General features: G+C 47.1%; 1 protein-coding gene across 1 annotated transcript in view; it reads right to left on the reverse strand.

The window, feature by feature from the left end:
* ITGA9 (integrin subunit alpha 9) overlaps window positions 1–16,262 on the reverse strand; it is a 381,793-nt gene that overhangs the window by 10,761 nt on the left and 354,770 nt on the right. Inside the window, exon 27 of the mRNA XM_023187614.2 lies at window positions 9,461–9,580. Within this exon, the coding sequence (XP_023043382.2) occupies window positions 9,461–9,580 (120 nt within the window). The remainder of the gene's footprint in view (window positions 1–9,460; window positions 9,581–16,262) is intronic.

The raw sequence follows: 16,262 nt of genomic DNA on the forward strand, positions 1-16,262 counted from the left end.
ATTCCATTACTGCCAGGACCCAAAGTCCCTCTATACTCGGGAAATTAGCACGTCCCAAGGTTAAGTGGGCCTCCTTCAGACATATGCACCTGCTCATGTGAGCATGCATGGGTGCCTTGGGGAAAGCTTTGAGAAGCACGGGGCAAATCTCTGTTTTTGTTGCCAGCTGAGCCCACCCCGAGGGTGCTGGGAAATGATTAATGATGGGCTAAGCTGGACGCCCAGCAGCCCCACACTCACTTCCAAGCCAATGGAGTCAATGTTTTTCTGCATTTTTTCTGGAAACTTCCAGCACTTGCTTCACCATTTGAGGGGCAAGGGGCTCTGTTAATTGTTCTGTCTGTAGCAGCAGAAACATAGAAACCCTAGAGGAGGTGATTCAAGCCAAGCTTTGCTTGGCTGGAGGCCGAAGGAGCAGTGTGCTTTCTGGTTTTTGTGTCTGCTGGTCCTGCAGCTCCAAAGAGCAGCTCCCTGAACCCTCCTAACAGACATACACAATTTTCTGACATAACCATGTATTCAAAAGCAGCCAGAAAACTCCTAGGGAAACAACAGATCGCCCCAAACAGCCCTACTTAGATGGGTGCTGCGTGAGGCATGAGGCCTGACCGAGTTCTGGGGTGTCTACCCTGCAGCAGCAGCCTCTTCGTCCCCAGCCCCCTGCAGGGTGAGAGGGGCCAGTTGGACGATGCCATGGCATCTGGTCTCTTGGCGGATCCTACCCGTTCCCCGGCCTTTGGGCTGCTTCCTAGACAGTGATTCTGAGGACCTGGGACAAATTCCTTTTTTGGACTAACTCAAGACTTCATGTTTATAGTTCTTTTCAGTTACTTGACTATTTACATAGCATGTCTCTGTCTTGAGATGTCAACAGTGCAACATCAGCCCAATATTTACTCCCAAGCATAAACAAGCCCCCACTGAATGTCATTGGCACATGGTTCTAATTGAGGCAGTGTGAAGGGGGTGTGTGCAAGCACACGGGCATGTGTGTGTGCATTTTCTTTTTCTCTGGAGGAGAAGTGAGGACGCCCTCCCAGCCCAGTTTGCAGGGAAGGTGATAACCCAGCGGCCTCTGGAGGGGTTGCCAGACCTGACGCATTCTCTGAGACATTTCACAGATTGGTTTTCTAAGTGTTTCTGCCTTAGGTCAGAAGTAATGCTCTCAAATAAAAACCATGAGCCCAAAGCCAGTCCTAAAGCAGCAGGCTCTTGGAACAGCCCCAGCTGACACAGGGTTCGAAGCAGCCCTTTTCAGAGGGCTGGCAAACATATTCTGCAGCCTGCCTCTTTGCCACTTGACCAAGTAGGTCCTGGGCCTCCTGGGAAGAGAGGGCCATAGGGCTGGCAAAGCAGTCTTACTTCCCTTTGCTCCAAATCATCTCGGTTTGCAAAAGGGTCAAATGGGAGAGAGAGGGTCGTTGGCAGACAGCAGTGAGGGAGGATGTGGGTCTCTCTCTTTCACTGAGTGGTGGCCTGTATGTTTTGGCAAACTGCAAACAAACAAGGACAGAGCTGGGGAGGGGAGGAGGGTGTGAGGGAGGTGGAGAGAAAGACAGGGAGGGAAGAGCTTGGAGTCCTAAATAAGGGAAGGGGGGTGTCTTTGAAACTCCCCATCATCTTCATTCTTTCCATAGAAACCAGGCTGGCTTATATAAGCTGAAGGTATTTCTTAAAGGTGTAAGTCACACATAAAGTTGTTATCCCTCCTGCACCTCTGAACAATTTAACTTTCTCCTCCTCAACAGGCCTTTATGATTGTCTTGAAGAGGTGCCAGGCTCAGGCATCTTCCAACCCAGTCAGGAGCTGAAGGAAAGGAGAGGGGACTCATTTGGACTTTTCTTCCTTTAAAAGCGTTTCATATTTCAAAGTTTTCTTCCCGCATGGTGGTTTGGCGGGCTACTGTAATCCTCGCACATAAAGTTTAAATTATGGCTCCCAGTGTCTGCTAACATCTCAGCTTTGGGAAAGCTGATTAGGATCCATTTCAGAATTTGAAGAGCGGTCTGCTTAGCTTGGGGCCCTCATTGTGGATTTTGTGTCAGAGCCAGGGCCTGCTGCCGCCAAGCGTGAGAGGATGCCTGAGATGCCAGCGGATGGGCTTTCTCGAAGGCCGCCAGGGAGCTGCGCAGGGTCAGAGGCACATGAGGGGCTGGGCTGGCTGAGTGCATCAGCAGGGAGCCTGGAGCTCAGCTCTGAAAAAGGCACTTGCTGATCGTGTAAGGGCTTTCTGTTTTAGGTAAACAGGGCACCACAGTGTATGTGTAGGTGGGGCCAGGGATTGGTAGCACAGGCCAAGTCCTGCTCACCTTCAGGGCTTTGCTGAAGCTGATTTTCCTACAAGTCTTCAACACTAGGTGAGGACTCTGTTGTTGAGGCCAGGCACGGTGGCTCACGCCTGTAATCCCAGTACTTTGGGAGGTCAAGGTGGGTGGATCCCTTGAGGCCAGGAACTCAAGACTAGCCTGGTCAATATGGCGAAACCCCGTCTCTACTAAAAATACAAAAATTAGCCAGTCATGGTGGCGCACACCTATAATCCGAGCTACACAAGAGGCTGAGGCAGGAGAATTGCTTGAACCTGGGAGGCGGAGGTTGCAGTGAGCCAAGATTGCACCACCGCACTCCAGCCTGGGTGACGGAGTGAGACTCTGTCTCAAAAAAAAAAAAAAAGAAAAAGAAAAAGACTAGGTGAGGGCTGTTGCTTCTCTGTCTTTGTCCCTTTACCTAGGGCCTGCCAACTAGTAGGGACCTACTACTCTTAGCCTAGTGAAGGTACTAGCCATCTTGCGAGCATAAAGCATGCAGACCCACAGGCCTGTGTGGTGCAGTGCATGCGGCGGCATGGCCAGCTGCTCTGCTCAGCTTTCAGTACCATGTCATGATTCACGTTTATGCAACACTTTTGGGAACAACCACTTTTGGCTCAGGAGCTCAAGGCAGCAGCAAGTGACCATAGGTGGCAATGCCAAGAGCTACTCTAGAAGGACATTCAAGAGCCACAGTTCTGTAAAGGGAAGAGGACTTCAACACTGTCTCCACCAACCACTGTCTTCAAAGGCCCTTAGTGAAGTGGGTAACCTGTCGGCAGTGGCAGCTGGGTAACACTCAGTGGCTTTCCCCTTGAAAGGAATGGAGGAAGTTACATATGGAATACGGCAATAAGCCCGAAACATTAAGACCTCCCATATAAGTCAAATATGAGGCTGGAGTTTAGGCCATCAATCAACAGGTCTTTGGGTTACTGCACCATACTGTCAGTGTGATACCAAATCATTATTCACTATACATAATGTATCATTCTTAGGTTGTAGACATGGGAATCAGAGTTGACAAGAGGTCTGCCATTGAAGTTCTACAAATACGAAGGGCTTTAAAATAATCCTACATTTCAATTGCCCTTTTAACCTCTTATAAAGTCATCACTTAGTTAGCCTTTTAAGGAAAGAAACAATTTTTACCTAAAGAAAATCCCCTCCACCAAGCCCCTTATCACATTACAACATTGCCTGAACAGACTGCACACTGTGACATAAATGCTGCACCAAGATTTTCTATTTGCCTTCTCTTCCCCAAAGGGGTTCCATTGGGATTTTATCTATGCCACTATGGGAGAGAGACGAGGTTTCATCTACTTTAAAATAGAACAAAACTTCTAGTTAGGCAAATTTTCATTTGTCATAGTGACTTTTAAGGAAAAGACACGGAGGCTCACACCTGTAATCCCAGCACTCTGGGAGGCTGAGGCAGGCGGATTGCTTGAGGCCTGGAGTTCGAGACCAGCCTGGCCAACATGGTGAAACCCCGTCTCTACAAAAAATACAAAACTTAGCCAGGTGTGGTGGCAGGCACCTGTAATCCCAGCTATGCAGGAGACTGAGGTAGGAGAATCTCTTGAACCCAAGAGGTGGAGGTTGCAGTGAGTCGAGATCACACTACTGCACTCCAGCCTGAGTGACAGAGTGAGACTCTGCCTTGTTAAAAAAAAAAAAAAAAAAAAAAAGATAAAGATTTTACCCATATTTCGAACACTATGTACATGACAGATAAAAGACAGCCACCAAGCCTTTGCCACTCCTCCCATTGAGAAGCAGTGTCTATTTCCCCTCCCATGAACCTGAGCTGGCATATGACTGCTTTCACCAACAAAGTAAATAATGCTATGCCAGCTGTGGGTTAGCATTTAAGAGAACTGGCAGCTGTCACTGTGCTCTCTTGCAGCCTAAGCCACCACATAAAAAGTCAGACCATCTGCTGGAAGAACCACATGGAGAGGCCCTGAGTCAACACGGAGAGGGAGAAGGACTTGACTGAATTCAGCCTTCCAGCTGTCCCTACCAAGGTGCCAGGCATGAGAGTGATGCTGTCTTGGACTCTGAAGACCAGCTCAGCCAGCAGGTAAATGCCACTAAGTGACCTCACTCAATGTCATATGGGGCAGAAGAATCACCCAGCCAAACCCTTCCTGGATCCCTGACCCAGAAATGTGTCAGATGTAATGGTTGTTTAAAGCTACTCAATTTGGGGGCAGTTTGTTATGCAGCATAGCTAGCTGGTATGATACAACAGCCTGCAATTCAGGCAGCAGCAGCACTAACAACCATGAAATCCTGCAGGAGTGAACTCCTTTGGGGTGGCTGCCTAATTGTTTTCTTTTCTGAGAGTCTCTTCCCCAGTATCCCCTAAACCACCATCCTGCATCTTTCTCCCCGCCTGACTCCGTGGGAGACATGTGACCCACACTGGGCCGGGTGCATTATCTCCCTGCCAACTCCCTCCCTCCCTTCCAAAGTTGATGGGAGTGGACATTTGACTCGAGCTGGGACAGGCAGATTCTCTCTCCCAGACATGTGGGACCAGGAATCAGAGGTGGCTGATCATTTTGCATCCGTGGCTAGCAGTCCTTGAGATGTAAGTTTGGAGGGGCTAGAGGCAACCATCTTCCTACGGTGTGTAGGGAAACATACAGAAAGCTGGTCTGCGGTGGGAGGAGAACGATGCAGATGTGTAGCCAAGTAGAGAAAAGGGGCTTCCTTCTGTTGTCCTTCCTTCTGCTGGGCGGGGGCGACAGGGAGTGAGGCAAGCCCAGCCTCGTCTCCTAGCCTCCTCTAAGCACCACTCACTCAGAAAGCCCAACACCAAGCTCCTCCTCTTCCCAAACTAATTCGAATCTTGCCTTCCCTACCCTGATTAAGGGCATCCATCCTTTGTCTGAACTTATCTCAAGGAGATACAGCTATTCTTTTTTTCTCCCTGACCTCTCAAGTCCAACTGGTCAGCAAACCCTGCCTGTCCTACCTTGACCCATGGCAATGGCCCTGCTCTCGTCCCCGCACTGTCCCCAGATCTCTCTTTCCTTTTAGAGACAGGGTCTTGCTCTACCACCTGGTGCAGTGGTATGATCATAGCTCACTCTAACCTCAAATTCTTAGGTTTAAGCAATCCTCCGGCCTTGGCCTCCCAAAGCTCTGGGATTACAGGCATGAGCCACTGCACCCAGCCCCAGATCTCTCTCTCCACACAGATCTGGTCATGCTACCACTCTGCTCACAGACCTCCCATGCTCCCCCTTTGCCCTGGTTAGCGGTGGCCTTCACAACTGTGGCAGACGGTCTTGCTGCAGGTCGGTGACTGCCCTCCAGTGACAAGCTTTACAAGCTGCTCCCCACAAACCCTGTTTATTTTCCCACCTCTTCCTTCCCTCTGGATGGAACCTTCATCTACCCTTCTCTGCCTGGAAAACTCAAACCACACTCAAGGTCAGACTCGAATGACACCTCATTTAGGAACTGTCCTCTGGCTTCTGTGTGCTAAGCACAGTGCTAAACATTTTCCCTGCATAACCTCTACATACCAAACTGGAGGTGATGGTCTCCTTTTTACAGAGGAAGAAACTGAGGGTCACAGAAGGTAAGCAACCCCCTTAAGGCCTCATGTCAGGCAAATGTGAGAGTCAGGATTGCTGCCCACAGCTGTCAGCCTGAAAGCTGCTCTCATCTACCACACTGTTCTCTGTGACTTCTTTTTTTTTTTTTTTTGAGATGGAGTCTCGCTCTGTCACCCAGGCTGGAGTGCAGTGGCACGATCTCGGCTCACTGCAAGCTCCGCCTCCTGGGTTCCCACCATTCTCCCACCTCAGCCTCCCGAGTAGCTGGAACTACAGGCACCCGCCACCTTGCCCGGCTAGTTTTTTGTATGTTTTAGTAGAGACGGGGTTTCACCGTGTTAGCCAGGATGGTCTCGATCTCCTGACATCATGATCTGCCCGCCTTGGCCTCCCAAAGTGCTGGGATTACAGGCGTGAGCCACCGCGCCCGGCCTCTCTGTGACCTTTTAATCCTTCCCCCTCCTTGGGGGCAAGGGAGGGGGACTCATGGCGCCTTCTTCTCAGTTTCCAGAGCAGTTACTGTGCAGCAATCACCACCCTCCATTATGCCTGCAGGTCTACTGTTAGGTGGTGAGGTGGTCAAGGGCAGGGAAGGGCACAGTTATTGCTGCATCCCAGTGCCTAGTCCAGGCAAAGCAAGGACTAGGGCAAAGCAAACGTTCGAGAAATGTGAGCTGAAATGAGATACTGCTCTGGGTTGACTAGCAAAGCCGTTTTGACCCAGGTGACCTCATTCAACAGCCTCCTCAAAGTTTTCTTGCCACCTGTTAGTTACGGCAAGCCCTGGTCTGGGCACACGGTGTGTCCCTGGCGGCCGTGACTGCCCTCTCCCTCCCAGTCTGTGGCAGAGGGCAGAGTGTGCCTTCTCAGGTCCTGGCTCTTTGGATCCCACACAGCTGGGTGACCTCAGGGTTCTGCCCACCCATGACAGCATCTCCTGCAACCATACTTTCTTTAAACAAACACAGCAAAAGCAAGGCAAAGGAGGTGGCGGGCTGGAGGAGGCAGGGGTTGTGCAGAGGAGACGGGACACCCCTGAGGGGCAGAGCCAGGTGGGGTGGCCAGAAGGAGGGCATGCAGGGCACAAGGGGAAGTGGGGCTCGGCCACAACACTCCCTGCTCTGTGCCCTGTCTGGTTCCACACACCCAGACATAAAGGACACAGCTTCTCTCATTTTAAGAGCCCATATAAAGGCAGAAGGAAGTCTCACACACACATACACACACTCACACCCACACCCACACACACTCACGCACCAAAGCCCTCAATCAGCAAGAAACCTTGTCTTTTCAGATTGCAAACACTGAGCAGGCTTTGTTCTCCACCCACAGACCAAAGGCTGTCTCAGCAGGAAGGAGTTGGAGCTGGAGAAAAGGGAGAATTAAGAATCTATCTGGCAATGTGGATTAAATAAACAATAAATTGGCAGATTGTTTTTAAAAGGCAATATCCACTATTGGCAAACAGACATTTCTGACACACTGCTTGTGGGAGGGTGAATCAGCATGACCTTTCTAGAGGGCAATTTGCAATAGTAATAAAAGGCTTAGGCTGGGCACAGTTGCTCACACCTGTAATCTCAGCACTTTGGGAGGCTGAGGCGGGAGGATCACCTGAGGTCATGAGTTCAAGACCAGCCTGGCCAACATGGCAAAACCCCATCTCTATTGAAAATACAAAAAAAAAAAAAAAAAAAAAAAAAAGCTGGGGGTGGTGACAGGCACCTGTAATCCCAGCTGTTCAGGAGGCTGAGGCAGGAGACTTGCTTGAACCCAGGAGGCGGAGGTTGCAGTGAGCTGAGATCACTCCACTGCACTCCAGCGTGGGCGACAAGAGTAAAACTCCATCTCAAAATAAATTAATAAATAAAAATTTAAAAAGGCTTAAAATACGCATTCCTTTTGATGGTGATTCTATTTCTAGGCTTTCATCCTAACGACATAATGAAAGAGTTGTGCAAATATTTGGCTCCAAGGATATTTAATGTGGTGCTGTTAAAAGAAGTGTGAAACCAGGAGCAACCTAAATTCCAGTATCAGGGGACTGGATGAGTAGACTGCAGACACTCTACAGCTTTAAGATGTGCTGGAAACGTGCTTTGAACAATATGGAAAGATGTTCACAGTACTGTCTTCAGATAAAAAATAGGAATATGTTTTTCCCAGATTAATAAATCAAATCCAGGTCAGGTGTGTTGGTTCACGCCTGTAATCCCAGCTTTGGGAGGCTAAGGTAGGAGGATAACTGGAGGCCAGGAGTTCAGGACCAGTATGAGAAACATAGTGAGACCCTATGTTTACAAAAAATAAAAAAATGAGCCAGGCTTGGTGCATGCCTGTAGTCCCAGCTACTTGGGGGGCTGAGCAGGAAAATGGCTTGAGCCCAGGAGTTAGAGGCTGCAGTGAGCTATGACTGTGCCACTGCCTTCCAGCCTGGGCGACAGAACAAGACCCCACACTTTAAAAAAATGGAACCCATTGCTTTTAAATTTAGAAGTACTTCACCTGAAAATATGTTGAGTATATTACTATGAAATTTAACTAATACACTATTCAAAAATAAGTTGCTGCTATGAGAATGCCTGGCCTATATCTATATATGCGGAGAAAAAGGTCAAAATGAGACAACGCTATGCTCATCATGGTTATTTCTGGGATGTGAACTCCTGGTGTTTTACAGCTGTTTTTGGTAATTGATATGTTATCATGTTTGGTCAATAAATACATACTTTTTTGTAATCCCAAATAAATTAGCTGTTTTATTTTAAAATATCCATCTATAATACTCTAAGAGGCTGTTTTCACCTACATCTGAAACTTGGAATTCTAGAGAAATATGGACTTTGGTGTCAGGAAGTTGCAGTTATGGTCCCTGGTGCTGTTTTGGAGCTGAGGATACACTGGAAACAAGGAAGAGACAGACCTTCATCAGCTAAAGCCTCTGATACCATTACTGATGAATAGAGAGGCTCTGAAGGAAAAGGACTCTGGGTCTCTGAAAGTAGAATGTGAGGCAAACAAATCATCCTAGACATGAGGATGAGGACACCCCTTTCTCCTTGAGAGAGTGATGCTTGAGGCAGGACAGGTCTGCACCCTGGGCCACCTCCAAATGAACCACCATGAGGTTGGGAGAAGTTATGATGAAGCTACTCTGGATTGTAACCCATCTCAGTTACTCAAGTTTTCTGGTCAGAAATCTTCCTCTTGTTCCTTAGAGGAAAAGAAGGAAGAATTGCCTTCTGATCTTTCTTCAAGCAAATGGTAAATCTCCCTCTCCTGGCAGTTGCTCCCCAGGCTTCTGTTTTGGAGTTAGGTTCTCACTATCCTATATTAGGACTCTAAGGGAAGGTAAGAGAAGATAGTACTGAGACTTCTGCCCTCCCTCTGAAGTGCTCCAAATCCTTAGTTGTGAATGGTCTCAAGGGGAGCCAAGATTCTACTCCCTGCCTGAAGCGTCAATGTCCTTCGCTGTACTAGTGCCATGAAGGAAGCTCTAACAGGATACTCCTTCCTCCCTGGAAAGGCAGGAGAGCTGGGCATCCATGGGTGGGGACAACCGCCAGACTCACCTTCCAGAGCAACACAGCCAGCAGCAGGAAGATGAGGATTCCCACCAACAAACTGATGGCGATGATCCAGCCCACGACGTAGCCACGGGGCTCCAGATTGTGCAGGGCCTCGAAGACCACCTAGGAGGCAACGCAACAGTGAAAACATTTCCTTTTTTTTTTTTTTTTTGAGGCAGAGTCTTGCTCTGTCACCCAGGCTGGAATGCAACGGCACAATCTCGGCTCATTGCAACCTCTGCCTCCCGGGTTCAAGTGATTCTCCTGCCTCAGCCTCCCAAGTAGCTGGGATTACAGGTGCCTCGCTAATGTTTTGTATTTTTAGTAGAGACAGGGTTTCACCATGTTGGCTAGGCTGGTCTCGAACTCTTGACCTCAGGTGATCCACCCACCTCAGCCTCCCAAAGTTTTGGGATTACAGGCGTGAGCCACCGCACCGGCTGAAAACGTTTCCTAAACAGAAGTGCACAGAGCATGATGGAGTCCAGCCTGGGCTTGACATTTGGAGAGAACTACAGAGAAGTATCCAGACCACTGTTACTAATAAATAAATACATAAGCTCCGCCGAACGTTTTTCTGGTTGCAAACTGATGGATTTTTCACTGGCATCTGAAAAGGCACTTGAAATCCAAGCCCTAGGTCTTGAAAGGGTTGTAATGACAACAACCCTGATTTAAATATCAGGAAGTGAACAAAAGCGTACTGAAAAACTTAGAGGACACACTATGTCCTTGATTCAGAACAGGTAACAACAATGTACCTTTTGTTTCAGCTTTGAAACAAAAAACATGCGAGTGCTCTGCATGTAAGGCAGCTCTTCTTTCCAAGTGTTCAGCTCAATGTGTCACTTACAGGAATTAGTTGATTAATGCTAGTTTCCCCAGTAGACTGTGGACCCCACAAGGGGTAGGACACAGTCTGTCTTGGGTCTCATGGTAGGGCCTAGCACACTGGAGAAACTCATTCAAGAGGCTGTACCGTGGTTTCCCATGGGAGCCATAGCAATTGGAGCCCATGTCCCAATGAGGCAAGCTTTCCCAACTTTTCCTGAAACTCAGTGGTGTGCTGGAGCTGGCTCATATTAGCTCACGAGAGGCAACTGTGTATCTCTTCCTAACTCTGTACCTAGTGACATTGCAATGGCAGTTTGAAATGGGCTATGATGGGAGTATTTGGCAAACAAATCAGGGCACCCCTACCCTCCTGCCAGAGAACTGATTGTTAAACATGTATCAGTGCTCACCTCTGATTGTCCCCTTCAGCTCTGCTTTAGCCCCACTGGTCACAGTGGAGTTTGGTTTTGCAGAATGACTGGGCACTTACTGATGTGATAATGCCTAGCACTGCTTATTTAACCATTTTAGGGCCTGGTTCCCGTCCCTCTCTAAATTTATTGAATACTGTCTGTGTCAGTTCTGTGCTTTTTTTGCAATCTCTTGCCTAAGTCATACAACAGCCCTATGAGGTCTTCAACACCCATTTTACAGAGGGGGACATGGAGGTCCAAAAAGGATATTTGCTCTAGACTGTGTAGTTCAAATGCACAGTCACGATTTGAACCCAGCTCTTAGCCAACCCCAAACCCCCAAATCTGAGCTTGTCATCACCACACCAGAGTGCCTGATTGACAGTGGCCTTCTTTATAGGCTACCTGTCAACTGAATGAATTACTTACTGGCTCTTCCCTGGTGATAAGGAAGGAAAATGAGACCACCTCTACCTCACTGCCTCCATTCCCACAGCTGGGGTAGGAGAGAGCGTGCGTGCGCCAGGGGGATGGGGCAAATGGACACACAGGCTGCCAGTTTTTGAGTCCGTTTTCTCTTCTGCAAGACAGGAGCAGAACAGTGCCTTGCCAGAGATTGAAAAGAGGTAATGCACACAGAGCCCCCAGCATAGCATCTGTCACAGAGCCTGCCCTTGACAAATGGAGTGTTCCTGTTAGCATCACTGTCATTGCTTGTAGGGAGTTTTTTGAGGTTGTGCATGGCTGGCTACTTTTTAGTTTTTATTTTATTTTTTGAAACAGAGTTTCCCTCTGTCACCCAGGTTGGAGTGCAGTGGCGCAGTCTCAGCTCACTGCAACCTCTGCATCCTGGGTTCAAGCGATTCTTGTGCCTCAGCCTCCCAAAGTTCTGGCATGAGCCACCACTCCCAGCTCTTTTTACTTTTTAAAAATTACTTACCGAAGTTGAATATACATAGAGAAAAGTATAGGTATCCTAAGTGTACAGCTCGCTGAATTTTCACATACCAAATGCTAAATGCATGTGTGTAACCAGCACCCAGATCAAGAAACAGAAGGTGACCAGCTCCCTAGAAGCTACCTTCCCCCTTCCTTCCAGTCCCCACCCCCACCAAGGATGTCTAACAGCTTGGATTAGCATCACTTGCTTTTTTGGGACCTTGCTATAAATGGAATGACACTGTATGAACTACAGTACCTAGTTTCTTTTCTTTTCTCTCTCTTTTTTTTTTTGAGACGGAGTCTTGCTCCATTGCTCAGGCTGGAGTGCAGTGGCGCAATCTCGACTCACTGCAACCTCTGCCTCCTGGGTTCAAGCAATTCTCCTGTCTCAGCCTCCCAAGTAGCTGGGATTACAGGTGCCTGCCACCACACTTGGCTGATTTTTGTATTTTTCATAGAGACAGGGTTTCACCATGTTAGCTGCTGGTCTCAAACTCCTGGCCTCAGATGATCCACCTGCTTCAGCCTCCCAAAGTGCTGGGATTACAGGCATGTATCTGGTTTCTTTCTCTCACTGTTATGTTTGGGAAATTGCTCCAGGCTGTGGCATGTCCACTCTCACTGCTGTATAGTATTCCTCTGTGTGGGCATGCCACTATTTATTCATGTTATTATTGATGAGCACATGGAGGTTGTTTCCAGCTTGGGGCTTTTAAAAAGAGCAATTTTCAGACAGTAGGCAATTCTCAGGAAAGAATATTTATGGGTGGGAGGTGTGGGACAGAGTGAGCTCTGAAGTCTGTCATCCTAAATCCACTATTTTCTATGTAGTTCAAATGAGCAGCTCTTATCTTTAAAGGCAGACAGATTCATGTCTTTGGGTTCCTACCCCTAAAAAGCTGTGGATCAAATCACCTCCTGCATTCAGAATCTCTCATGGTGCCTTGTACAGATGAACTGTGAGGAACTGTTAGGAAAGATGCAGAGGGAGGAGTGCTGGCTTTAATCTGGTCCCCGTGCAACCGTAGGCAACCAACTTTCTCTTCCTCTCTGAAATGGGGGTCTGATAGGGAAATGTGGCAGTTCTGTGAAAGCACCTGGGTGTGAGAAAAGTTTGCTAAACCTTATTGTTGACTATGAATCAGACTGAAACACTGAGCTCAGTAGGGTTAGCTGTAAAGCCCAGCACCCTGTGCTAACCCAGATGACTTCTTAGGGACACTAATGTCTGCATACCAGCAAAGCCACGTTGGAGGTCTGGTTTTGTGGACACAGAGGTTAACGTAGCAGCTACAGTTTAGTCTGGCAAGTTCCACAAGAATGCCCTGTCACTTCCCCGGAATGTGGGCTTCATCTCTGATTATTTTTAGGGATGCTGTCCATCCCCTTGGATGCATGCTCCATGCTTTGGCAGAGTCTGTTCTCTCACATCACAACTCTCAAACTCATCTGTGAGTGATGAGCTGAGCGTCCTGCAGCTCTAGGAAGTCATATCTTAGATGAAAAAAACAAAACTCCAAGGAAGGAACAGCAACATGGACGACATGGAGAGGCAAGAAGCACTGATGATCAGGTCCCGTCGTCACTACCAACGAGCCGGGTGATCCTGGTTAAGCCCCTACACCTTTCTAAACAACTTTTCTCTCCATCCTCTTGTTTCCATCCCGGGTACTTCCTGGCTCACATCTCGTCTTCTCTCACCAGCACTATTACAGGAGGCTCGGAAAGGCCTCCTTGCTGTTAGAGTTGTTTTCCTAAGGCACAGGTCTCATCACGTCACTTTTTGGTTTACAGTGTCCATGATTTTCCTTCAGGCTGAGCATCTAATTCAGAACACCAGGGCCTTCATACTCTGGTCTCCTTCCTGCCTTTCCAGCTGCTCCCAGGACACATATTTACATTCTAGCCAGGTAGAGGCCTCTCCTCTGTGAGACTGGTGGTCCCCAGCCTCTCTGCAGGCTGCTCTTGCCTCCTGGAATGCTCTTCCATCCTTGTCCATCTGACAAGCTCATTATTGCTCATCTAAAAATGTTCATACTTGACCAGCCTGGCCAACAGGGTGAAACCTCGTCTCTACTAAAAATACAAAATGCAGCCAGGAGTGATGGCATACGTCTGTAGTCCTAGCTGCTCGGGAGGCTGAGGCAGGAGAATCGCTTGAATCCAGGAGGCGGAGGTTGCAGTGAGTCAAGATGGCGCCACTGCCACTGCACTCCAGCCTGAGTGAAAGAGCAAGACTCTGTCTTAAAAAAATTAAAAATTAAAATAAAAATGTTCATACCCTTTGATCCATTAATTCTGTACTTGAAAACTTTACTCAAAGGAAATGAATACAAAATACGGAAAAAGTTTTATGCTCAAAGATGTTCACCGCAGAATTATTTATATTGGTGCTGAATTAGCAATATCCTAAGTGTCTAACATCACGGCAATAGATAAATAAACTATGGTCAATCACAAAATAGAATATCACAGAACTATTAAAAATGATGACAGTAAAGCTGGCTGTCAAAGCATAATTTTCAAAAAGTTAAAAACATGATTCTCATACAAATATATAGTGAATACATGGCAAAGATTTATTTAATTTATTATTGAGGAAGTCAGCAGGGTGGCAAAGCTAGTTTTAAAAAGACCAGAAAAAATGTGTAGTCACAGGAAAAAAATTACTGAAATCAGATTACTAAATCAAGTACAAAATGGGCTAATATCCTACAAGGCAGTAAACTCTAACCTTTGGGATATTTTCAGTCAAACAGAAATCATTTTTGTCTTTACTGGCAAGAGTCATTTATAAATTATCAGCCTTCTATAAGTTAATATGTAACTTCACAGAATTTGGGCCCTGGAGGGTTAGGCAGGCCTGCAGACCAGTGCTTCTCAAATTTTATTGTGTGTAAGAATCACAGGAGGAACTCTGTTAAAATGTAGATTCTGAATTAGAGTCTAGAGTGGGGCCTGAGAGCCTAGATTTCAAATAATCTCCCCTATGGTGCTGATGCTGCTGGTCTGTGGACCACACTTTAAGTAGAAAGGGGTGAGGGGATGCTCCAGTATGACACTGAAGGGAAACGTAATCATTTTTTACCTGACTGCCAAATTTTAGAGACTTTTGAAAACATAGTAATAATGTGGGAAAATGATGTTTATTATGCTAATTTAAAAAATCAGAAGATGCTGGCTCACGCCTATAATCCCAGCACTCTGGGAGGCCAGGGTGGGAGGGTTGCTTGAGCCTAGGAGTTCAAGATGAGCCTGGGTAACATAGTGAGACCCTGTCTCTACAAAAAACACAGAAATTAGCTGACCATAGTGGCGTGCACCTGTCATCCCAGCTACTTGGGAGGCTGAGGCAGGAAGATCATTTGAGCATGGGATATCGAGGCTGCAGAGAGTCGTAACTGTGCCACTGCACTCCAGCCTGGGTGACAGAGCAAGACCTGGTCTAAACTAAACTAAACTAAACAAATAAAATAAAATAAATAAGTTGGGTGTGGTGGATCACACCTGTAATTCCAGCACTTTGGGAGGCCAAGGACGGTGGATCACTTGAGGTCAGGAGTTCAAGCCAGCCTGGCCAACATGGTGAAACCCCCCATCTCTACAAAATATACAAAAATTAGCCATGTGTGGTGGCGCATGCCCGTAATCCCAGCTTCTTGGGAGGCTGAGGCAGAGAATCACTTGAATCTAGGAGGTGAAGGCTGCAGTGAGCTGAGATTGTGCCACTGCGCTCCAGCCTGAGCAACACAGTGAGACTGTTTAAAAAAAAAATTAAAAACTAAAAAATGAGAAGATTATCTAAAACATAGAAGACTTCAGCTTTGCAGAAATATAGTAGGAATTCTTTAAAGTAAATAGATGTGTTTTGATATTATGAATATTATTTCTCTTTTCTACTTTTTACTATTTTTTAAATTGAGCATTTTAAAGGCAAGTAAAACCATTTTATTTTTTTAAAGGACAGACTCTGCTCCAATATCTTCTTTCCCAAGAAGTCTGCCTTGCTCCCCATCTTCAGGGGGATTAATCATTCTCTGAGCTCTTGGAAACACAGTAATTTTCAACCTACTATAGCATCCCAATGTATATAAGTGGAGCTTCTTAGGTAGGCAGCTAGAACCCAGCTTACTCAGCCCCCATTTGTTTTTATTTTTTGGAGACAGGGTCTCACTCTGTTGCTTAGACTGGAGTGAAGTGGCACAATCTTGGCTTACTATAGCCTCAACCTTCTGGGCTCAAGTGATTCTCCCACCTCAGCCTCCCAAGTAACTGGGACTATAGGCACACACCACCACACCCAACTAATTATTATTATTATTATTTTTTTTGTAGAGATAGGATTTTGCCATGTTGCCCAGGTTGGTCTTGAACTTCTGGGCTGAAGTTATCTGTGTGCCTCAGCCTCCCAAAATTCTGGGATTACAGGTGTGAGCCACTGCACCTGGCCCAGCCCCTCTTTCTAAGCCCTGTTCCTCCCTAACCTGGTCTCAGCAGCCCCTAAACCAACTCAAGGGAACCCATGGCTCCAACAAAACAGAGTTTTAAAACCACAGCTGGATACTTCATAGTCCCAGTTCTAGGTCCTTCTCACTCTCCAAGGTAATGATGAATCT

Source organism: Piliocolobus tephrosceles, chromosome 2 (genome assembly GCF_002776525.5).
Source record: "Piliocolobus tephrosceles isolate RC106 chromosome 2, ASM277652v3, whole genome shotgun sequence".
In the NCBI taxonomy this organism is placed as follows: Eukaryota; Metazoa; Chordata; class Mammalia; order Primates; family Cercopithecidae; genus Piliocolobus; species Piliocolobus tephrosceles.